We start from the raw sequence: 25,994 nt of genomic DNA on the forward strand, positions 1-25,994 counted from the left end.
ACATTTTTATTGAACTCAAGTCTTCGTGGTGTGACTAATCAATAGAAAAAAAATCATTTTGGGATGAACTACTCTACTTTAATATATAGGATTTGGCTTAAGAGTTTAAGAAAATGCAGGAAATAGTTTGATGTACAAATCAAGGCAGCGGTGCTTAGATGTCGTCGTCCCCTCTCAGTAGCAGGGGGGTTGTTTACATATGGATTTGCTTTTGGAGGCATACATTACTCTCAGCTGTGACGCCAAATAATTATGTAAAATGCCCAGAGGCTGTAAATATAGATACTGTATAATATTACAAATGTAAGCAATGGAAATACATTTGGGAGACTATGTGTCTTAAATGTCTTTAATCAAAATCGAGGGACCCTTGAATTCACTTTGTCGGTCCCGAGGTGGAGAGGTAGAGGAGGCTGGTATAGGAAGGGGTTGCTGCAAAGAAACGGAGGGCACGGCTGCTATTCTGTGCGGTAAACAAAGTAGTCAATAGAGAATAATTTTTCCGCCGTTCCGAGTTGATTTTTTATTTGCTACACGGAACGCCTCAGAGCGGTGGATTTACATGATTAAGGAAAAAAACTCATTACGGAAATTAAGCATTTGATAGATTACTACAGGCTGTTGTTCTATCAAACTCCCACCAATATTATTGGTCTCTGCATCGCAGCATTTTTCATAGTTAGAGACGGAGCAGTCGGTGTGAAGGCTTCTCAACGTAATCAGAACAGCTAAAGGAGGGGGAACGCTCCGTTCCTATTACTTATTTTTCTTCATGTGTCAGATCCGCATAATAGATCTATGCATCATTTCTCTCAGTGCATTCAAGTCCACTTTATTAAAGAAATAATAATACCAAAACCTTGAAGACTGGCTCTGCACTTGGCCCACAATATGTGTGTGTGTGTGTGTGTGTGTGTGTGTGTGTGTGTGTGTGTGTGTGTGTGTGTGTGTGTGTGTGTGTGTGTGTGTGTGTGTGTGTGTGTGTGTGTGTGTGTGTGTGTGTGTGTGTGTGTGTGTGTGTGTGTGTTCATGCATGTACAGTATGCATATCCACATACATAAGCATAATATGTATGTGTGTGTGCTTGTGTGCGGGCGTGTGTGTCGATATCATTGGTAGTATTTAAACTCTCAATAGCCGATCTGCAAGCTCACAGCAAGTTCCCATTGTGACACATGAACGTGTAGATCTGCTATTCAGATCTGCTATGTCTGTCTGTTTTTTGGTTTGTTTTTTGTTAGTTTTTCATAAATGTTGAACCAATGAAGCGTATTAACAAGAGCTTGTTTTGACTATTAACATTGACTACACTGGATCCATTGCAGTCAGGTTCTTGATGTCCAGTGGTGTAAAGTAACTAAGTACATTTACTTAAGTTCGGTACTTAAGTACACTTTTGAGTTATTTGTACATTACCGTATTTTCCGGACTATAAGGCGCACTTAAAAGCCTTTAATTTTCTCAAAAAACTACAGTGCGGCTTATAGTCCAGTGCGCCTTATATATGGATCATTCATTGACATTGGAATTCCCTTTAGCACAGCTCCATCTGTTGGATGCATAACGCAACGGTAGCGTCTATTATGTGCGCCTTATAGTCAGGTGCGCCTTATATATGAAAACAGTTTGAAAATAGACCATTCATTGACAGTGCGCCTTATAATCAGGTGCGCCTTATAGTCCAGAAAATACTGTACTTGAGTCATTCCAATTTCCAATACTTTTACTTTTACTCCACTACATCTTGGATCCAAATATTGAACTACATGTATTTGAAAACTTTAGTTATTAGTTACTTTGCAGGTGTAAATTATAGATTATAAAACACACATTAAAGGTGATACACCATGAAATTTCACTTTTCCTATTTTAAAACCTTTTTTTGGGGTCCCACTAGCACCTTCTATCCTCAAAAAGTCCCATTTCTGGGGGGGGTGGCGCAGTTCAGGCCAAAGGTGGTACTGCAGCTGAAATGCTCTGAGAGCCATTCAAAAATGAGAGAGGCTCTCTATTCAGGAGTGGTAATTTAGCCTCAAACCTTTTGAAAAACGTTTTTGGGACATAAACAATATGACATAAATACTTTTTAAATGCATGGTGTATCACCTTTAACCCACTTTAGCCCTATTGTATACTTTGGCTACTTGAAAATAGCCCGATCTACAAGCTCACAACGCGCCGCATCGCGACGTGTTGTTAGCTTGTAGATCTGCTATTTTCAAACATTTAAAACATTCATGTGTTATGTACTGTATGTGTTGCTCTTATCAAGGAGCATGGATGCATAAAGTTGTCGGTCGACCACAAGTGATTTCAGTCATTTGGATTCCATAGAAGCCAGCAGCCTAAATAGCAGATCTACAAGCTCATAATGTGGCACATGGCAACGCATTGTGAGCTTGTAGATCGGCTATTTTCAAAAGGCCAAAATGTATATAGGGCTGAAGTGGTTAATGTATGTGTAGGAGCCAAAATATACATTTTGTTTATTGATGTCTTGTTTTTGTTTTGTTTTCCCACGCTCTGTTTTGATTGTCTGCTTAATTGATTGACTAGCTCCTGTGTGTCTGGTAATCAGGGGAGTTTAAGTCAGGTGTGTGGCTCGGGCCCGAGTCTTGCAATGGGTTGGACAATGGGGGTGAGCTAGGCTCGATATTTTCTGTTGACCGTTTACATTTACTTTATACACTTTTCATATCAGTTTAATTCCGTTCAATTACATTTTTGGACCTTTATTTTGTTTGTTAATAAATCACCTTAAATGCAAGACAACTCTCTGCTTTTGTTTGGATAACAACGAGTCACACAGTTACAGCCGACACTCAGCCTCTTAGCGCTACTATTAAATGGTTTGCTTTTGATAGAAGTAGTCGCTACAATAGTATGTTTTTTAATAATAATTGTACAAATGCAGTGCTGGGCCCCTGATTCAGCCCGGGAAAAAGGTTTCTGCCCGACAGTGATGATTTACTTTGTTGGCCGCCCAGCCCCCAAAATGGAACGAAGGCCGACATTTTATTTCTTCTAATGGCTGGCCTGGACCGCGACCGAGTATTTCCCGGTGAATCTGTGCGCAAAGGTGAGGGCCGATGGGCAAGGAGGGTTGCGAGCTTATGAGAAACAACTAAAATAAGACCTTAAAACCTGGCGAAAACAGTTGCGTGCATTAGCGGAAGATGACGATAAAGGAAATCATTTAATGGAAAACATTAAATTAACTTCTGAAAAGCATACACAGCCTTAAAACATGGCAAAAACAGTTGCATTAGCGCAAGATTAGATGAGGATAAAGGAAATCATTAAATGGAAAACATTAAATTAACTTCTGAAAAGGCTTCACCCACCTCGAGTCTATAGCCTACTAAAAACTAGTGAACCGCGATCTTGGCACACGTGAATAATTGTGGTTGTAAACAATAACACAGACAATATAAATCCTTGTTGTGGGAAGAAAGGATATCATCATGGCCCCAAATAACTTTTAAATATCTTGCAATTGGCGACGAGTCTCTTACTAAATCGGCAAGATTACATTACATAACATAATACATAAAAGCTAAGCTATATAACCTCTCCATCATCAGCAATAGTCAGTGGTTCGTGTCCCCCACACTCCCAAGCCCCCACCGTTGCGCACAGATTCACCGGGAAATACTCGGTCGTGCCTGGACCGGCCAGGAATGAACCGGCCGTTCGGGAGTTGTCCCGCTTTTCCCAATGGCCAGCACGTCCCTGCTTGAATCCATGAGTGTGTGTGTGTGTGTCGCTCCCTCTCATCACCAGGTATGTGTGGAGGACCACCGACTGGGCTGCGTGCCGCGTGGCCCCCCTGCTGAGCCCTGCGGACCGGAGGCGGGCCAACGCCAGCGCTCTGTGTGGAGGAGGAGTCCAGACCAGAGAGACCTACTGCGTCCAGCTCCACCACCACCACCACCACTCTGCCCCGCCTCACAGGAAGGAGGGTAAGACTGAGAGAGCTCACCTCAACCCAACCCATCAAGACCCAGAATTATTATTTTATACTTTAGCTATTGAAAAATAGCAGATATGCCATGCTGCGAGCTTGTAGATCTGATATTTTAGAAAAAAACAAAAAAACATTCACATATTTGTTTCAAAGCAAACTTCTGTAACTCAAATCTCTCCTTCTGGGGGTCCCTGGAACAACATATTCTGAGATGGGGGTCTGTGGCCAAATACATGTAATTTTGGGGGTCCTCGAAATTAAAAAGTTTGAGAATCACTGATTTAGAAGAAGGATTTAGAATGCATTCATCGAATCGGGTTAAGACTCCCCCCCCCCCCCCCCCATTTTTCAAAAACATTGATTTATTCACCTAGATGCAGTATGCAGAAGAGCAGGACAATATTACTAAAACATCTTTTTACATATTGTGTTAATATTGTTTGGTTAGGAAACAGCGCTAGTGTGGGTGGGGGCTCCATCCTTTCACACTGTTTCACAGATCGCATAACAGGACATGGCCAGGCACGTGCACACATAGACATCCAAGGGGGCTTGAGCCCCTGCCCTTTTACCCATCTGTAATAAGTGCCCTCTCCAGACCATGAATGCAGTTTTTACTATGGTGAAAGAAATGCAAATGCCCCCTTTCCATGCCATACCTGAAGTCACCATTCAAGAAAATTGCCTTGTCCAAACTCTCCTGAACTTGAATGCAGCGTCTTATGTTGAAAAAAATTGTCCTCTCTCTGTAGAAATCAAGTAAATTTCACCAAAAGGCCCTTTTAGGAATTTCAGCCCCTGCCTCTCCAACATTCTCTGCACGATCCCTGGACATGGCCATCATTTTACTTTCCCACCGCGGGCCTCTCAATCACAGTAAGGAAGGGTAAGAGGAGAGGCCACAGCTCACCTTAACCCGCTCACTGGAAGCATATTCCACAGCCATAAATAAAGTGCAGCGTAAGGTCTGCTAGCCTCCCTCCATGCCCCCATGTAAACTCCTGCAATTAATTATTCAGCACAGAGCTGTAGCCTGTAGGCATGTATCTTAAAAAAAGAAAGAAAAAAAGGTGCAGTGGAAGGGGAAAATAACAGGATTGTGCTTGGTGTTGTATTTTGCAGACGTACCTGCGTTCTACATGCACTCTACCGCACTGCAAACTCCTGGCTGATGATTTAGAGCAGGGGTCTTCAACAGGGGGTCCGGGACCCCTAGGGGGTCCTCAGAGTTACTACAGGGGGTCCTCCAAATCTTTGATAGAAACATTTTTTCCGTCCTTTTTTATATTAACCACTTGAACCCTAGCGTCTATATTTGAAGAGCTTTAGCCAAAAATAGCCAATCTACAAGCTCACAACGCCTCGCGCTGCGAGGCGTTGTGAGCTTGTAGATCGGCTATTTTTGGCAGAGAGCTTTGGTGTAGAGGGGAAAAGAGCACACTAAGTACAGAGTGAAAGGTCAAGCATTGACGGTTCAAGTGGTTAAATATCTGAAAACACATGACATGAAACCAAAATACACTGATGATTGTGCTGTCAAACGATGAAACTATATGGAATCTATGAACAGGTTGTGGGGGTCCCTGCTTCATCTCTCTCTCAACTAAGGGGTCCTTGGCCTGAAAATGTTGAAGACCCCTGGTTTAGAAATATGGACAGAAAGACAGACAGACAGATCAGCCGATCAATCGATTGATTGATCAATCGATAGAACGAGAGAGAGCGAGAGAGAGAGAGAGAGAGAGAGACGGGTCTTTATTGATCCCATGAGGGTCATGATGACCTCCAGTGTAAAACGCAGGACAGATGCAGAAAAAGGAAATGCTACTAAGAATTTAATTAATAAATGATAGGAGTTAACGGCTAGCATAGCGCACAGGGATTAGGAATCATTAACTAAAGAGATTCCGTCTCAAATTGTAACTGTTTTTATTAGGTTTTTGACCTATAAAGGATATCAAGGAAAGTGAAATAGTCTGGTGCATAACAGCAATTTCATTCATCTCCTTAATCAAGTGGCCTTGTAAAATGTTATGGGTTTTATTACCTAGTAAAAAAAAGAAGAGAATCTCCCTCGTCCTGGTACTGTAGGTGCGCTAATTTGTAATAAACACCACTGACGATTATTACATTTTGCCACCGTGTTAAATCTCAATCCGCTGACTTCACGGCACATGCTCGACGAGTCCAGGGCGACTTAATTTTATATCCGAGGAGTATATATTTCTTTAAATGATTTAACACCTCACACGGAAAACAGTGCCTGTGGGAATGTCCTTTTTTATTAATCAAATATGTTCTGAGGGAAACACTAGAAGATCAGTTTTGCATGGTTAGGTGGATAGATATATATATATACGTGTGGGACCTGCAGTGGAATATGAATGAACGTAGTTTGTTTCGATCAATGGCAGCCGGGGACACTGATCAATACAAGTCAACAGTAATGTTTACCTAGATACGACCCCGCTTGCAGCTTTAGCTAATGTAAACAGATTGTAACGCGGGCTCGAGTCTGGCCGTGGAAACGCAGGAAACCAATTTGTTCTCCTTGGATGTCTAGCCCCACTGTAAGGGGATTGTCAAACATGAAAAATCACAATTTAGCGAACAAAAAGAGGGAGAAAGAGCTGTATTATGCACTTTATCAATGCGGTTCAAGCAAGCATCTCATTGTTACAAAGTAAAATCAAAGACCATGTAAATTACTTCTTCTTTTTTTTCGGCAAGATGACAAAAAATGCACAATGGACATTTAGTCCGTTTTCCTCTTTTGGCTTTCATTTAAATGGAAATTTGCGGCTCATTGATGTGCGTAGGTGCATCAAAATGGAATATTAGATTTAATAAATTCTCCTGTCGTAGGCAGGAGCGGAGGGGCGGGGGGTGATCACCCCCCCGGCCCCCCCAAAACCCCTTGCGTGGGATGCTAATGCCAGGCCCCCGTTCGTTCTGGGTGGCCGGAGGGTCCCTGTTGTCTCCCAGAGAGCTGCTGCTGCTTGGTTATTCAGTGCATGCCGTTGCCTCAACATCTCAGCCCTATAAGTTTTTTTAAGTCCTGAGCTGGTCAAAGTTATACAGGACTACCGGTAGCCTGAAAAAAAAAAAATGTCCTTCCATTTTGTCCCTTCTTTTTGACAGCCCACCGTTTCTTTTTTGCCCCCTAAATCTATCCATTCCCCCCTCCTTCACTTCAAAAACCGCAGCCGCAGTTCTCAGACCTCCATGCTGTTAACCCATTCAGGGCCTAGAATTATTGAATGCTTTAACCATTAAGAAATAGCAGATATACAAGCTCACAGCGCGACACCGAGTGCCGCGCTGCGAGCTTGTAGATCTGCTATTTTTGAAAAGTCGTGAAAACTGTGTGCAAATCTTTGAATTTATGTATTTTTTTAAGCAAACATTTTGTAACTCAAATTTTGCTTCTGGGGGGGGTCCCTGGAACTAAATATTTTGAGATGGGGGGTCCGTGGCCAAATACATATCATTTTGGGGGTCCTTCTCATGGAAAAGTTTGTGAACCACTGACATAGTAGTCAATCAAGAACAGACTAACTGAGCTCCAGTTAAGTGAAAAGGACCCTTTCTTTGACGATGGCTGGCCAGATTGCTGACATAGAAACATAGGATTCAAAAGACACTAATAGAATTGGGTCAAAATTAAAATGTTCACGATTTTTTTCAAAAATAGCAGATCTACAAGCTCGCAGCGCGGCACTCGGTGCTGCGCTGTGAGCTTGTATATCTGCTATTTTTCAATAGTTAAAAGGATCCCTGGCTAATACGACAAATATGCCTTAAAACATTATAATTGTCCTCTATAACTACAATGTAAAATTTAAAACACCTTAAATATTTTATTTCTTCTAGAAATAGCTAATCTTTCACTCAATAAGGGAAATGCCTGTCGCAAGTTGATGATGTCATAAATGTCATGTGTCATTTTTATGGCATGTGCAAAAAAACAAAACACAAACACATTTGAAATATTGATGCACATGCATGCCATAAATTCCATAGGGATAGATGACAAATTACATTTATGACATCATCAACTTGCGACGGGCATTTCCCCTATTGAGTGAAAGATTAGCTATTTCTAGAAGAAATAAAATAATTAAGGTGTTTTTAATTTTACATTGTATTTATAGAGGACAATTATAATGTATTAAGTCATATTTGTCGTATTAGCCAGGGATCCCTTTAAATAATACGCAATAATGCGTACCCGTTCTGAATGGCTTAACTGGCCATGCCAGCCGGGCTATATCAAATTATGCTAATGCTTTCCGTCCCGTCCAAACCCTGAAATAACCTCGGCTGCCTGTCTGTGTCCTCCTTTCTCTGCGCAGCAGGATATTACCATATGGGTCTCAAGCCTCCCGTTCACCCAGTGGTGGACTAAGCAGTAAAAGTAGCAATACCACAATGTCGAGCTAGAGAGATATACTCGATCTGTTACCCCTTACTTGGGTTAAAGTACCAAAAAGTACTGGCATCAAAATATAGCTACAGTAATATCTGTGCAGCTGCAGTAATAGTAGCCAAGTAGGCCTATAATACTAACTAGTAAGACATCTCAGGGCGACGTGCATCTGGCCAGTGATGTATATCGGACCAGTTACCCATATATGGAGCTCCTTGTACTGTATGTATATAGTACATCCCATTTATGCCCATACATGGAGATCCCTGTCTGAACCAGCCGCACAGATATGGGCTGTCTTCCTCCATATATGGGCATTCCCATATGAAGTCCTGTTAGATATGGGCTTAATATTGATGACATCAGGGATCTCCATATATGGGCATAAAAGGATTCTGCTAGAGTGGTTCCCATTACATCACAACAACATACATTATATTTTATGCCCACATGGAGATCTGAACCAGCCACACAGATATGGGCCATGTCTTGGCCATCTGGCCAGTGATATATATCGATGACATCAGGGATCTTCACAGAGATGGAAATCACTAAATGTCAGGCCTGGATAACTAAACTGAGTGTGATTTAAGGTATATATTTCATGAAATAAGTGTCATTCGCAATGCATGCTGGGAGTGTAGTTTCCGCAATTTTGAAAATAATGATGTACACAGTCTTGTGTAAAAAAAAAAAAGAGAGAGAAAAAAAAAAGAAAAATGAATTTGTACTTCAGAATTGCAATAAAAGTTCTGAGTTTACTTTCCGCCAGTGCCTTTCACACACTGCATGCACACTCACCTCTATGTCTAATGAAAGCATAACTCAGGCGAATGGTGTCTGGTTCCCAAAGCTATCGCCGGATAGCCAAAATAGCCAGTTTTTTTGTTTGAATGCCTTAAACTCTCTTGTATCCTAACGAATACTAGTAAGACGCCTCAGGGAGACATGCAACCTCGCCCTAAAGGGTGTACTGACAAGCTGCAACATTTCTCATGGTATACTGCGACCTACGGTCGCAACCAATCAAAGGAGATGCTGGATACAAGGACATAGGCCTACTGTGAAGCATTGCGTTGGTTCATGCATATCGTTGTTGTCGGGTGGAAACCTTTTATGTCCAAAACCTTTATTCTTTAGATCTGCTATTTCACTACTTTCGTGAGACACTCTTGCATAATGAAGTAGGGGCTTTAATTTACCAAAAAACATACACATTTGAAACTTGGAGATAACGAGGTTTCTGCAAGACAGTGACAATATAGTCTGGCGTATAGTCAGACAATTATTCCACAATTTCCGAATGCTATGTTGTAGAGTCTGGAACTAAACCTCCCAAAAGGAGGCTGGCATCTATTAGTCATTCTATAAATATATTTTAGAATATCTTTTAAACATCATTTTGAATTCCCATTCCTGATAAGCAAGATATACATGCTTTGACTAAACTGAAGCGGGCAGACTTTATGACGAAAGCGTTTGAAAACAGCTATGAGAGAGAGAGGGAGAGAGAGAGAGAGAGAGAGAGATAGACTAGTTCATGCAGGAGGAGACAAGTCTTGCGCCCCGGCCATAATCAGATGTCTGTCTGGCTGTCTGATTGAGTAAGTGTTTCTCATCAGCCATGCACTTCCACACTCCAATCACAGCCCGTTCTCACAACATTTAAATATGTCTCTGTCCTTCCCACTCCATCTCTGCTACATCTATATGCTGCCTCACACAATGCTGCAGGCAGCGCTTTGCCGACCCAGCCTCCACCCTTCTAGTTCAGAGTCTTTGCTTGGCTACAGAGGTAAAACTGAATGTTTATATGTTTATACCAATTTATGCCAATTGATTCCTCCACACACACACAAAAAATAAAAGCTACGTGTCACTTATGCGACCAGCACATGGCATTTCACGGTGGCACAACTAATCTGAGTGCTCATTTTAAGTATAAAAGCTAATTAGAATTAAGTATCGCCGGCTGAGTGCAGGCTGCTGCGCACATAAGACCTGTTAACAGTCGACGGCCCGCCTGTGGGGCCGTGGACCATATGTTCACAAACAATCACTGTGCAGTGCGTACCCAAGTGTGTGTGTGTCTTACCGTAGCATGCTTGCTATTTACCATTTGAAAGCTATGAGTCTTGTGATCGATTCTAGCATCGAAACTCACAACGCTACGCTATGAGTCTTGTGCTCGATTCTAGCATCGAAACTCACAACGCTACGCTTCAAAGAAACAAAGGCTTCAAAAGTAGCAGATCTGCAAGCTCAAAAATGCTACGGCGCCGAATTGTTTGTTTTTTATTAAATTAATACAAAAATGCTAGATATTATATTAGCATACATCGGTATCGGTTATTATTGCTATCGGAAATTAAGAGTTGGATATTATCGGTTATCGGTAAAAAAGTCAATATCGGACATCCCTACTCCTGGATGTTGTGTCTTAAGCCCATCTTACCCTCTGCGTCTTGTGTGTGTGTGTGTGTGTGTGTGTGTGTGTGTGTGCGTGTGCGTGTGCGTGTGCGTGTGCGTGTGCGTGTGCGTGTGCGTGTGTGTGTGTGTGTGTGTGTGTGTGTGTGCGTGCATGGGTGCATGTGTGCGTGTGTGTGTGTGCGTGTACGCTCGCGTGCAGTGGCCAGGCCCGTGAGCAGCAGACTGTGTTTTGGTGAGGAGCTGCCCTCGGCCGCCCAGCACTGCTCCATCCCCTGTCCACAGGACGGCCTGCTCTCCCCCTGGACCCCCTGGGGAGCCTGTCTGCACCAGGACTGTCTGCACGAGCTGCAGGGACGCAAAGGTACGGGACGCAAACATCACCCACCAGTGGTGGTACCCACGTTTGTTACTTGAAGTGGTTCTCAACCTTTTCAAGCCGTGACCCCCCAAAATAATCTTAAACCCCTTTTTCCACTGCAAGGTGGAACCAGAACTTTCAGGAACCTGAACCTATTCTTTTGGTTCTGGTTTTGTTTCCATTGCACACGGCCCGGTTCCAGACCAGGTTCCTGGAACCTTGTTTAGGTCCTGCTCCTGAGGGTAGAACTAAACTTGAGTTCTGGGAACCTGTGGGCGGGAACTTCCCGGAACTTCACAGGTTCTTGAAAGTTCTTGGTTCTGGAAAGTTCTGGGTTGACCCTACAGTGGAAATGGGGCTATATTTTAACTAGGGCTATATTTTAACTATTTTAACTATATTTTAACTAGGGATTTTGTGTAACACGGTTCTATAGTGAAAATAGCAGATATACATGCTCACAACGCCTCGCGTTTGCTTGGCGTTGTGAGCACGGCTATTGCACGGCTATTGTTGTGAGCACAGCTATTGTGAGCACGGCTATTTTCACAATTTCTGTTTCTAATATTTGACAGTTTGGCCAATGTTTAATTTGTCATTATAGAGGTACTAAAAAGTCCTCAAATTGTCACTTTAGAAATGAGCAGATACCCTCTATACATGCAAACTTCATGTTGGTTTGTTTACTGTTGAGTGAGAAAACATTGTTTCACATTAAGTTAATCATCTGCGGACCCGCAAAATAATTTGGGGACCCGTCCCGACCCACAGGTTGAGAACCACTGACTTAAGTAAAAGTATCAATACTGCAATATAGAAATACTCTGTTGCAAGTAAATGTCGGGGATTTCAAAATGCACTTCAATTGAGTGAAAGTATGAAAGTGTTGGAGTCAAAATGTACTTAAAGTACCACAAGTAGGAAGTACTCATTATGCAGAATGTCCTATTTGAAGTTTTCAAATGTATACAAATGTTTTTTGGTGTAGCCCGGCCGTGAATGGGAGACTCGACAACAATAATTCTTGGGGAAAGCCAAAGATAAAGCAAGAGAGAACACCAGAGAGACAGCAAAAATGGACAGTGAGAAAGAGAAATGGAGAGAGAGAGAGGGAGGGGGGGTCTTGCGAGCATGAATCAATTAGGAAGAGATTGGGGATTAAGTGGACAGGGGAAAGAGAAGTGTGCACTGGAGCAGCATGGCATCTGTAACCCTCACTGTGTGTATGTGTGAGAGAGAGAGAGAGAGAGAGAGAGAGAGAGAGAGAGAGAGAGAAAGAGAGAGAGAGAGATGACGTTTAGTCTCAAGTAGGGATGGGACAATACGCGATATCATCGGTTTACCGTGATAAAAAAAAACACTCGCGATAATGGTATCGTGGAGATTTAATTTATTGTGATATCGTCCTCTGTTATGCACTGGGATCAATTCACCTTTTATTTGCCGAGCTGCATTTCTGGTAGCACTTAAACCCCCTGGTAAAAGGTACTCATAATATACGTACTTGATACAGTCTTTTTTTCACTCTATCAAATGTCTTTGCCAAAAAAAATAGCAGATCTACACGTCACGTTGTGACGCGTTGTGAGCTTGTAGATCTGCTATTTTTTGGCAAATGTTCCGCCCCAGGATAATGGGTTTTGATTATCGTGATAAGATCGTAAATCACGATTTCTTTGGTCACAATAATCGTGATATGACATTTTCATATCGTCCCATCTCTGGTCTCAAGAGGAGGGAATTGTAGCACTGGCAGCTCAGATGCTTCCTGTGTGTGTGTGTGTGTGTGTGTGTGTGTGTGTGTGTGTGTGTGTGTGTGTGTGTGTGTGTGTGTGTGTGTGTGTGTGTGTGTGTGTGTGTGTGTGTGTGTGTGTGTGTGTGTGTGTGTGTGTGTGTGTGTGTGTGTGTGTACAGTACTATTTGCAAGTACCTGTGTGCGCTTGTGCCTGCCATCTGGGTGTTTGTGTCTATTGGCAACTAAAGGTTGAACGTGTGTGGGGTGGGTTTCTGAGTAAATATATCACACACACACATAGACACACGCACGCACGGCACGCACGCACGCACGCACGCACGCACCGTAGATACAGATAAGCAGAAACACATTTGAATATATGTGAGTCTGCTTATCTGTATGTACCGTTTGTGTGTGTGTGTGTGTGTGTGTGAGTGCGTGTGTGAGCATGCGAGCGTCTGGTCTGTGTGTGCGTTGCGTGTGTAAGCGTGCGTTAGTGACTGCATATAGAGTACATGTCCATGCTGTGCTATAAAGGGCAGGGTGAGCTGGTGGTCCCTGCCGCGAGCCTGCGAGGAAAACGCAGATTGTTCGGGTCAGCGCCCCTCGCGCCTCTCAGCGCGCCGCGCACACAGTACGACGACGGTATCTATCCCACGGCAGAGTGAACCGTGTGATTGCCGTGCCGCCGTTAATATAGCTTTGGGAACCAAACACCACCACCACCACACAGGATCAGCTGTGTAGCCCCCCCCCGACCCCTTGCGCTCACCACTCATTTCCTCTCTGATAGCATTCATAGTAGGGATGTGAATCTCGACCACTGACGCGATACGATACGCACCTCGATACACTGCCAGCGATACGATATAATTGCGATACATTAAAATCCTGCCGATACGATACATCACGATTTACCCCTGTTCCCGACACGATGCGATACGATTCACGATTCACCACGATTCAAGCCCAAATCCCAAAATTTACAAAACATAGCGACTAAAAATGTATGAAATTTAAATTCAAGGCAATTTATTGTTTCACTGTAGTACTAGGCTCTGTCTAACAACCCAACATATAGTATTCTGGGAGAACACAAAGCTGCTGGCTATTGTAGAATTGTTTGATAACTAATCATATAGAAGGCCTATGTCATTATTAGTAGGCCTATATGTCTTCAACTGGGGGTCAGGGACCCCAATCCAGGGTTATTACAGGGGGCCTGCCAAATATTTGTGTGATACAGTAGGCTATAATGCCTAGCCTACAGCGAGGGTCCCTGCTTGATCTCTGTCTGAGCTAAGGGGTCCTTAACCTGAAAAACTATAAAGTCCCTGGTTTGTATTATTATATCATTATATGATATAATAATATTATATAATATCATATTATATTATATTTTATCCAGGATTATGCATTTTTTATAGCCAAAATGTTTTAAAACAGACCTACAAGCTCACTGCGCGTCGCATCCACGACGCATTGTGAGCTTGAGGGTCTGCTATTTTAGGTGCGACACCCTTGTACTGCGATGTATAAAGTAGGCTTCTTTCCCAGAGCACAACTAGCAGCAGAGAAAGTGAGAGTTGCTTGCATCAAACAGGAAAGTTGCAGAACAGTGACAAATACTTTGTTAAACGCAAGCAGTAGTCCTACAACACCCAGCAACATTGTTGTTGTGTGTGTGCGTGCAGTTAATAGTCTATCAATCAATTGTCCGTCGGAGATTCGCTAAGAAACGGCTGTTGATTACATATCACTCAGCCTGTGCCACTCTGTGACAACAATCAGCGCAGCGGACTTGGATGTTATAAAGCTAGTAGGCTACTAATCTTGCATCTTTTTAACCCGTGGGGCTGCTAGTTCATCTGTGTTGATTCACTTTCACTCGCATTTCGCTGCACTGTCTGTCTCCCTGGTTGCCTGCATGCAGAGCGCAGATGTTGTCCGAGTCGCAGCTCGCATTTAGACTGGCTTTTGGGGAGGGGGCTGAATGCTGGGCTGATGGTGCATTCAAGGCGCCTCGGAAACACAGGATAGAATGAAATACTATAATGGAAGAACCGATACAATCGCGGAATTTACCGATCCAGTCACTCATGGAACGATCCATCACGATTTCAGCCGTATATTGTACCGGTACACACTGAATGAACCGATTCACTCGTATCGCGGATGTTTGTATCGCGATTACGATCCGTACCGGTATATCTTCGCATCCCTAATTCATAGTAAAGGACCATAAACCACCATGGGCACAGCTCTGAAAGCAACAGCATGTCGTTGTTGACGGGCAGAAACCTTGTATCTCCATCAGGGATATTTTATTTTATACTTAGCTATACTTTAGCTATTGAAAAATAGCAGATATACAAGCTCACAGCGCGGCACCGAGTGCCGCGCTGCGAGCTTGTAGATCTGCTATTTTTGAAAAGTTGTGAAAATGTGTGCAATTCTTTAAATATATGTACTTTTTAAGCGAACATTTGTAACTCAAATTTTGCTTCTGGGGGGTCCTTGGAACTAAATATTTTGAGATGGGGGTCCGTGGCCAAATACATATAATGTTGTGGGTCCTTCACATGAAAATATGTCAGCGCCACTGACATAGAAACACAGGTTTTAAAAAAAAACCTTAGAAGGATTTGAAATATTCAGACTCCGCACACATTTTCACGATTTTTCAAAAATAGCAGATCTACAAGCACCGAGTGCCGCGCTGTGAGAGCTTGTATCGGCTATCTACTATTTTTCAATAGTTAAAGCACAAAATGGGAGTGAATCTTTGTACCCAGGGCCCAGAATTTGGTGTGATACCACTGATCTCCATTATTTGTGTGGTTGCCCAATAGAGTAAAGCCTCTGATACACGTAGCAATTTTTTCATCAATATCAACCAGCAACGACCAGAGGCGTCAATTGGGTATGGCAACTGCATAACTTGGCTAAAGGGGGAAACAAATAAAATGTACTTCCTAAAATAAACTCATGCCTGTTGATAAGGTATATGGCAACATGACTGGTGTCTTTCACACGTGAAAGCACACAATGATTAATCCAATGACGCTGTCAATGGCCATACCCAATTGACGCCTCTGGCCGTTGCTGGTTGATATTGATATATTGAACAAATTGCTACGTCTATCAGGGGCATTTAACCCCAAACCCCAAATGTCCTTTGAGTTCAATTGACTTCTTCTGTCCCCGTTCTGATTGGACAAAATAATGGATTTGAGGATTGGTCAGGCTTCACGTGACATCACAATACATAATATTAAATTGGCGACCACGCTTGCAATTCCCCAGGATTGCACCATTCTAGTTTCAACTTACAGTGAGCATAAATTAACGCGTAACCCTATAATAAGGTTAGGGTTAGGCGTTGATTTACAATACTAAGTACAATACTGGGTGAGGGGGGCTGGCTAGCTCCTTTTCGGAACCCCTCACTGCTACGCAGCTCCGAGATGGGGTTCCTACTGGTTGCATGCCAGAATCTTCCGGCTGGGTGGACGATCCGCCGTTAGCGATCACTTCTTACCTTTGGTGAACACTCTATCCAAAAAGTGACGGGTCTCTGTTAATCTATAATCGTTTTACTTCTTTATCGTGGAAGAAAACCGAAGCACTGGGGTGAAATAAAGACTTTATATCGCTCAGAAGGTCAGCCGGTTCTGTGTTTTCCCCGTTGTGTATACACGTGACCAGGGGAGACAGTGATGTTTTCCTATTCGGCCGCAACTTCCAGAATGTCTAAAAAACACAGAACCGGCTGACCTTCTGAGCGATATAAAGTCTTTATTTCACCCCAGTGCTTCGGTTTTCTTCCACGATAAAGAAGAAAACGATTATAGATTAACAGAGACCCGTCACTTTTTGGATAGAGTGAGTGTTCACCAAAGGTAAGAAGTGATCGCTAACGGCGGATCGTCCACCCAGCCGGAAGATTCCGGCATGCGACCAGTAGGAACCCCATCTCGGAGCTGCTTAGCAGTGGAGTGAGGGGTTCCGAAAGGAGCTAGGGGCTGGCGCAGTTCATTGTTATGATGATCCCGCACTGTTTACAGGTGGGCCTTCAGCTGCATGTGGAGCTTTTTGTTGTTTCTCTCCCTGCCCTGCTCTGCAGCATCAGGGGTGAAACCCCCATCCATCTCCAGCATGCTGGAGGCCCCTTGGGATCCTACTGTTTACCCGTCTGTGGAGCAAAGCACAATGCATGCACAGCGGTGGAAATAAAATAGCAGATCGCGCTGCGACACGTTGTGAGCTTGTAGATCGGCTATTGTATAAATAAAGTAACTAAGTACATTCACTCAAGTACTGTACTGTACTTAAGTACAATGTACTTGTACTTTGCTTGAGTATTTCCAATTCTCAGAGCTTCACTGCTTTTACTTCTAATCTTGGATCCAAATGTTGTACTTTTACTCCACTACGTTTATTTGAAAGCTTTAGTTACTAGTTACTTTTGATTATTATTAGAAAACATGCATTAACCACTTCAGCCCTATATACATTCCGGCCTTTTTTGACAATAGCCGATCTGCAAGCTCACATGCGACGCATCGTGAGTACTGGAGTGCGACACATTGGAGTACTTTTCCCACCAGTCAGGAAGTCAGCATGCTCCAATTTACACTGCAGTGTTGATTCCGTTGACTAAAACTATGACGAAAGATTTTTGTCGACTATCTTTTTTCACAGGCAAAAACTAAATTAAAACAAAAACCAAGACATTGAGAAAGACATTGACAATTTTGTCAATAAATACAACTTTTAGGGATGGACTAGTGGAGAAGAGAACCGGTAGAACTAAAAGACAAGTCATTTTACGTTTGGTAGCGCTCTGGAAGCTCTGAAAACAGCAGATCTAAAAGCTCAGAACACGTCGCAGTGCGACACGTTGTCAAAATCAGCTGTACCGCAATGTAGGTATTCCTCCTGCAACATAATGTAAAGATGTCCATCTCCATCTCAGAGCTTTTTCGTCTTTTGACTGAGTTACCAGGGCCCAAGGTGGAGGGGCCTGGAATTATTTTATACTTTAGCTAATGAAAAATAGCAGATATACAAGCTCGCAGCGCAGCACCGAGTGCCGTGCTGCGAGCTTGTAGATCTGCTATTTTTGAAAAAGTCTTGAAAATGTGTGCAACACAACACAACTCAATATTTTGAGATGGGAGTCCACAGCCAAATACATATCATTTTGGGGGTCCTTCACATGAAAACGTTTGAGCACCACTGACATAGAAACATATAGGTTTTTTTTTAAAAAAACCTTAGAAGGGTTTGCAATATTCAAAGATTTTTCAAAAATAGCAGATCTACAAGCTCGCAGCGCGGCACTCGGTGCCGCGCTGTGAGCTTGTATATCTGCTATTTTTCAATAGCTAAAGCACCCAGGGCCCAGAATTGAACAGACAAGCAGAGATACCGTAGTAGAATGAAGGATTTAACACAGTCAGAGACCCACTGGGGGGAAGAGGAGTTTTCCCAGTCGTCTGCTCTGAAATAAATCTGACGCGACCGGACCTTGAATTATTCATTTCCGAGGGGACGTATCCGCGGCAAATTGTCTCCTCGCGTTTTTTTTGGACAGCGGGGCAACGGCGGGTACACATACCCAGAAGCCATCGATCCGCAGTCTCTCTGCCAGCTTGGAGAGCAGACCCGGTCAGGAGTCAGGACCCACCGGATCGGGCTCCGCGCTCCGCTCCTCCACTCGGGGGGCTCCCACTTCCAGATGATTGGTGGATGCAATTTGTCCGGGGGACATCCTGGGGTTAGACGGGCCGCGTCTGCAGAGGAAAAACCGGGGGGGGCAAGACCTTCCACCGTCACCGAGCGTCAAGAAGAACAAGGCTTGTAAACAGGGGTGTCGCACCAAATTCTGGGCCATGGGTACAAGGATTCACTGCGGGCCTGCCGGGCCCCCCATGAATGTTCTTCATAGGGGGAGGGGGTTTAACCCATTTAGACTCGGAACACATTATGTTGTGCTTCAACTTCAACGAGTAGATCTGCAATTTTTTTTAAATTGTGAAAATTTGTGCAAGTCTGAATATTTCAAATCCTAAGGTTTTTTTGAAAAACCTGTTTCAGTGGTGCTCAAACTTTTTCATGTGAAGGACCCGCAAAATGATATGTCTTTGGCCTCGGACCCCCATGTCAAAATATTTAGTTCCAGGGATCCCCCCAGAAGCAAATTTTGAGTCACAAATGTTCGCTTAAAAATACATACAGTATATCCAAAGATTTGCACACATTTTCACGACTTTTCAAAAATAGCAGGTCTACCGCGCTATGAGCTTGTAGACCCCTCCACCTTGGGCCCTAGTAACTCAGTCCCCCGCCACCCCCCCCATGTGACGCCCCTGCTTGTAATAGTACAAAAAAAAAAAAGAAAAAAAAAAAAAAAAAGAAAGATTTCAGCCGGCCCCCGATGTATCAGATAGCGTGCCGTATGTAAGGAACCACAGTTTATTCTGGCACTTTTCATCCGTACGAACATTATGACATGAGGGACCTGGAGCAACCCAGAGGTCGATAGAGACTAGATTACAACCTGGTGGTGCTCGGCATGTAATAACTGTGAAGAAAGACATGGTTTCTGACAAAAGGAGCTCTGAAAGAAATCGTTGGAACAACAGAAACAAAGGAATGGTAATCAGGAATATTGCCGCAAGCGTCAATTAACGGCATCTGAGCACAGAAGATGTCTACGAGAAGATGATGAGGGGAAGAAGACGAAGACGATTACTTTCAGACTAGGGGTGTAACGATACATGTTAACAGCGATACGATACGCATCACGATACATGGTTGGCGATACGATACAAGGACGATATTGGTTCAGTCATGGCGATACGATACAATTCGATTTAAAATCGATATAGTAACTATTCAGCAAAGAAATTAAATCTGTGTAAAACATGTAAAAAATCTATTATTATGTAAGTAAATGCTGTGATTATCTAGCAAATACATGGACATTATATTTCATACTGTATGGACAAACCCACCTTGACATGATCACAAGAGAAACATGTCTCTTTGCTCCCTCGTCAAGGCTGTTGTTTCCGTTCGTATGTCACAGATCATATCAGGGTCCAATTTTTGACTGCAAGACACAGCCTGGCGTTCTGAATTCTCTTTACGATTCTCATTGCATTTGCAATGAAAGTTTCGGATCTTTTGCAACTCTGCTGGTCGATCGGTGTCCACGGCAATATTCTCAACTTCGGGTAACTTTAACAGCGGTGCGATGCCCACATGAACGCCTCCAGGAGCAGCTGTTCCACCAGTCTCCTCATCCTCGTTGTCAGAACACACACTGCTGTTGATTTGATCAAAAACTATGCCATCTTCGTCATCATCATCATCGGATTCGTCCGAGAGCCACTCGGATTCACTGCCATCGTTAATAAAATCCAAAATGAATCCCTCCAAGATACTGTCATGGGCTCCTCCATTCAATCCGTTAACCAAGCGAGATGACAAGCTGTTGTTGCTGCTAGCCATTTTTGAAGGATAGTGTTAGTAAACAAATGCACGCTTGTATTTAAGGGCGGTGCTCAGAGCGTGAACACGAGTGAAACCTGAGGAACAATGGATTCCGTAGGCCAATCGAAACGCTATGCAAATCTAAAGAGCTGACTTCTCCGCCTCCAGAAACGGTCTGTAATCTCTCCCAAAGTAAGGCAAATTTACTACACCAATGTTAACATTTGTCAACCTTAACAAAGAAATCTTATGGAATGAAAACCCTCTAATATATTCAAACTGTCTTAACAGAAAAAAAACGAAAAACAAAGCAAAAAATAAACCAATCTTATTTTCGCATTTCTGACTTTTAAAAACGGCGACATATGGCCCTTTCCACCAGCACCAGTCACATATGTATCAATAGACCAAGAGTAGCTAACCTAAATGGAATGGAAAGGTAATTAGACCCCTCTTTTTAATTTTCCCTCTTAAATTTGCCAAATACAAGGCACAAATACTTAGTTTCCATACGATCAATTATTTGCATTGTAAAATGATTCAATACAGATTACCGCATTTTAAAACGATACGATATAAAGCCAAAACGGTATGATATTTTGCTCTTGCAAACGATAAAGTAGATCATTGCAAATTAAAATCGATTTTTTTGATTCAGTTTCTATATCGTTACACCCCTAGTTCAGACGAATGTGAAGATGATGAAGAAACGGAATGAAGCATAATCTAGGGGGTGCCGCGACGGCCGTCCAGGGGTGCCGCGAGATCATTTGATAATATTTGGAATTTATTTGGACACTTGAAGAAATATTTAGTATCCTTTTAATGTTGAAGTACAAAGTTATTTTCAGTCAGTTCTAACCGATGCGAGGCGTTGTGTGCTTGTAGATCGGCTGTTTTCACGATATGCTATAAATATAAGGTGCTGGGAGTGAAAAATATAATGTAGGGGTGCCTCGGATTAAAACAAATATTTATGGGGTGCCCTGAGACAAAGAAGTTTGGGAACCCCTGGCTTAGACAGTCCAACATGAAATCGTGCACGGGTTATGCAACACCCGCGGTAGCGCCCGTCGCTCTGGACAACCTCCTATCTGACTGACTCGGCGCCAGGCACGGTACTCCTTGGCGGCCATCGCTACCCGATTTGGAGTTGATCGGATGGACATACACAGGCAAGATACACAGAGATTCTGCACATTTATAGATAGAAGGCTTAATGTATTAATGCCTGGATTGGAAAGCTGGTGCATTTTAGAGCTCTTTGGTGGTGTTAATACCCATGAATGTCTTCTGCCACAAAATGATAATTGACAAAAGCCTCGGAAGAACAAATATTAGCATAGATGAACGAAATATTGCAGGCTTTAATCTGGGGGCCTCAGCATTGTCTGTCATTAAGTTTGAATGCAAGACAACAGCCGGCTTGTCAGCTGTCAACACGACGCGCTTTGAGCTTGCAGATCTGCTACTTTTGCCATTTTTGAAATTTGAATCCTGAAGTAAAGGGGAACACACACACAGGCTGCGGACAGGCTGCGCATATCTTTCGCCTGTAAAATAGAACAGTGGCGCATGGCAGTGGTTCTCAACCTTTTCAGGCCGTGACCCCCAAAATAATGATATTTTAACTGGGGACCCCCCCCCCCCTCCAGACAAGCACTAAGAGTTGAGTCATGAGCGTGTAGATCGGCTATTTTCAAAATTTCAGCCTCTAATATTTGACAATTTGGCCAATGTTGAATTTGTCATATTAAATGTATTAAAAGGTCCTTAAACTGTGACTTTATCTGCACATTGCAGATACCCTGTATCCACCTGTTTCCGCGGGAGTTTACTGGAGATTATTTGGACCTGTTTGGACCACACTTCCGGTTTAACAGCAGACATACAAGCTCACGTCGCGTCGCAGATGCAACCGTTGTGAGCTTGTAGATCACACTCGGCTGCGGCGCCGGAAGCTCGGTACAGCGTCTGCGCAATGCACTATGGGGCGTTGGAAACTCGTGGATACACTTTAACCTTATGCTGGTTTGTTTACTGTTCAGAGAGAAAACAATGGTGCACATTAAGTTAATCATCTGGGGACCCCTAAAAATTATTTGGGGACGCCCCTGGTGGTCCCGACCCACAGAAATATAATGTGGTTGGCTGTTTTGACACACGCCCGCCTCAGCAGGCGTGTGTTTCCCTTAACAGCACCCTACAGCGACGTTTTCGTTCTGTTGGTTTCAGGTGTATGAAATTGTGGGTGGAATTTGTTGCGAACGTAGGTCGCATTTAGTATGAAAACCTGCAGATAATGTCCGTCCATCACGTCTCATGTCACGCTCAATGTATGGCCAAGACAGCTCCATATGGAGTTGACTCCAGATATGGATATAGCTGAGCTGTTCTGACATCACAATGATGACTCGACCAGCCAGATTAATAGTTTAACTCCTGCTTCTTAACTGTGCCATATTAAGAAGCTCTGATGTTTCAGTGCCTCTCGTATGGCTTGTGTTTAGTTGTGGATGGTGTTGCATATTTTGAAAAAATGTAATAGTGACAGATCTCTGAATTTACCATAGGTAGTGAGGCTATAAGGACTGTGCCGGGACTGTGCCGGGACTGCACAGCGACGCTCTGACGTGGCATCCAAACGCGTTCACGAAGTTTGTTTACTATAGCTTAAGGAGTAGTTCACCACTTTTCAACCTGTCTTCATATAATAGGTCCTCACTAATGTTCATGATAAAATATCACAATTTTTTTCTACTCAGTCCAAGTCTCCTATAGGAGAGCTGTGGGAAGTTCAGAATCCATCGTCTTGTGACATCATCATTTTCCAAAAAAAAATAAATTAATAAATATTTTTGAAATAAATATTTAGATTTTTATTATAGCGAGAACAATGGCTTCCACTTTAAAATTGCAACTTTTCAGGAATAGAAAGCCTGCAGTTCCTATAAGCTGGATTGGCAATCGATGATGTCACAAGACGATGGGTTTCTGACCTGCCCACAGCCCTCCTCTGAGGAAAAAAAAAAAAAAAGAAAGAAAAAAGCTATTTTTGAGTGAGGACCAATTATATGAACATAAGTTGAAAAGTGGTGGAGTACCCCTTTAAGCCTTTGTTTAATTTTTTTTTATATAAAATTTTACTTAAAGACAGGATTAAACATGATATTTCGGATCCTTTTGTGTGATGCTGTATGACGAAATAGGACATTAATTTACGAGAAAAAAAAAGTTAAAGTTGTACCATGTAACTTTTTTTATAAAGCAAATCTTAAAATTGTCCTAACTCTTAAATCGCTAAAGTTTTAGAACACCCACTTCGTTATTTTCAGCTTCTGAAGCCTTCTCTTTATATGTTTTCTATGATCCTGACCGGGGTCCGGTTTTCGCGCAAAAATTACGTCATCATACACTACCGGCCAATCACAGCGAGGGTTATACACTGCCGGCCAATCACAGCGCATCTTGAAGTGGGGTCGCTAGCTATCACAATAGGGCGGCCATATTTGTAGGCGCCCGTGTGTCTCTATCTATACTCGGGTGAAACACTCCGTTTCTCCGGAATACCTGAACGCACATGAACCAGGGACCCCTCTAAAGATAGATCTCGGCGAGGTGGAGGCAGACGCGGGGGTGACGCGGGGGTGTGAGGCCCGGTCCGCGGCGAAAAACGGCCGAAAGACGCGGACGCTACTGACCACTAGTTGAGCAACTTACACAGTATAGCTTTAAAATATGCAGATAAGAGGTTTCAATTATACTTTTTGTCTGATTAGTGGGTGAAATGTCCAATTATTTTCCACTGTTTGGGAACTGTAACTGAAAGGAAAATAATCGTAACTGATACAAAAAAAGTTCCATCACCTTCGCTGCTTGGACCACTAACAAGAGCCAATTTGTTCATTGTTGTTATTGGCTAAATGGTAATGATTATGTCAAAGTGTTAATTAAATTATTGGATGGTGTCTCTACATTATAATTACCCGAACTGTTATTCTTTTTTGCGATCAGTGAAACATGGAGTCTGTTATAGGGCCAGCCCAGACCAATATATCGGTTGGGCTGAAATATTATGTAATTCATATGTTTTTTTATGACATTGGTATCGGTAAAATATGCAACAGATTTTTGGTTGTTGTTCATTGTGTAATCAAAGTTAAAGGTTGTCTTCTGATATTGAAGATTAATTAAAGTGAAATGTTCTCAAATCAGTTTTTGTGAACAGTTTAATCCAAATCGAAAATGTCCAAACTTGGGGCGCCTGCTGGCCTACTGGTCCAGGAGCATACCACTATAGACCAATTATTTGTTTACAAACATTGAGACTGAATGCACAGCTGACTGTATCATGTAATCAATTCCCAACAGATCCCCAAACCTGTTGTTTTGGGGAGCACTGGTTATTCAACCTCCTCTTGTGTGCTAGTGAGGTGCTCCCATGGGTGCGCTCTTATCGAGACATATATACTTCATTGCGCAACGGTATTCCACGTCAAGAGTAGCTGATATACAAACTCACATCGCGTCACCAATGCAACCCTTCTGAGCTTGGAGGTCTGCGGCTCGCAGGACGGAGCATAATTAGGCTTCATGGACTGCAGCTGGGCGAGCAGTAGACGCTCTGGTGATCCAGTGGATCGGGTGGGTGATCATGAGGAGCGCTCCCTCTGCTCTGATGAGGGTGAATAGAGGTGGGGTTTGAAGGACAACTGTTTTGAATCGCTATTATTGTTTACAATCAACAGAAACTAAGGATTATATATTTCAAGAGTGAGAATTTACAGTAAAAATCCTACGCATTCTTCCTCCACACTGGGAGAAAAACGGCATCTGAAAGTTTGATGGAATGCATTTTTAAACACGAGTGCCATCCATTGCATCCTATGAACGGTGGGGTTCATTTGGTGCCGACCGGCGTGCGCATACTGGTTTATATCAATGTGACGTGGACCATTAAGGCATCTATAGGCATTGCCACGTAGGCATGGATGCCTGAGGGCGCCGCTGGATCGATTCGCGATCCCGACTACCTTTGCTGCGTGTCACTCCCCACCTCTCCCTCTCCTCTCTATCAATAAAGGCATAAAAGCCCAAAGAAACAAATCTTTAAAGAAAATGTCCAAACTTTTTTGACAAAGTATTTATGTCAAAACAGCGGTAATGGGTGGTCCAGGACTCTCTCGGGCCCGTAGTCTGTTCCCATTTAGACCTCTGTCATGTTTTTCCATCCCGGCCCACAACAATGGCCCTGCTGACAGAAATGATCTAACGTGTGCTTCAAAGTTCTTTATGGTTGTTTCCAAGGCGACCCGCCATTGCACGGCCGACGCTCAGGATTTATGAGCAGTGAACGAGGCACAAAGTAAAAAGTAAAAGCAAGGCTCGAACCCCACCTTTACCCCACTCCCCAGGGCAGACGACGTTGATGCATGAGAAGGTTCGCTGTGTTTTGTGTTCTCCGCGACACGCCAGACTGTGGGGCTTTCGGCTATTATTCCATTTTGTGCTCAGATCTCCACGATCACTGTCTATCAGGGGTCATTAATATGTCCGTACACACGGACAAAT

General features: G+C 43.1%; 1 protein-coding gene across 1 annotated transcript in view; it reads left to right on the forward strand.

Annotated features, from left to right (window-relative positions):
• Positions 1-25,994, forward strand: part of thsd7ba (thrombospondin, type I, domain containing 7Ba) — a gene marked incomplete at both ends in the record, with an annotated part of 450,762 nt that overhangs the window by 134,318 nt on the left and 290,450 nt on the right. Inside the window, 2 exons of the mRNA XM_080752925.1 lie at positions 3,785-3,963; positions 11,027-11,188. Coding sequence (XP_080609051.1) covers positions 3,785-3,963; positions 11,027-11,188 — 341 coding nt within the window. The remainder of the gene's footprint in view (positions 1-3,784; positions 3,964-11,026; positions 11,189-25,994) is intronic.

Source organism: Nannobrachium achirus, assembly GCF_963921795.1.
Source record: "Nannobrachium achirus genome assembly, chromosome: 22".
NCBI lineage: Eukaryota > Metazoa > Chordata > Actinopteri > Myctophiformes > Myctophidae > Nannobrachium > Nannobrachium achirus.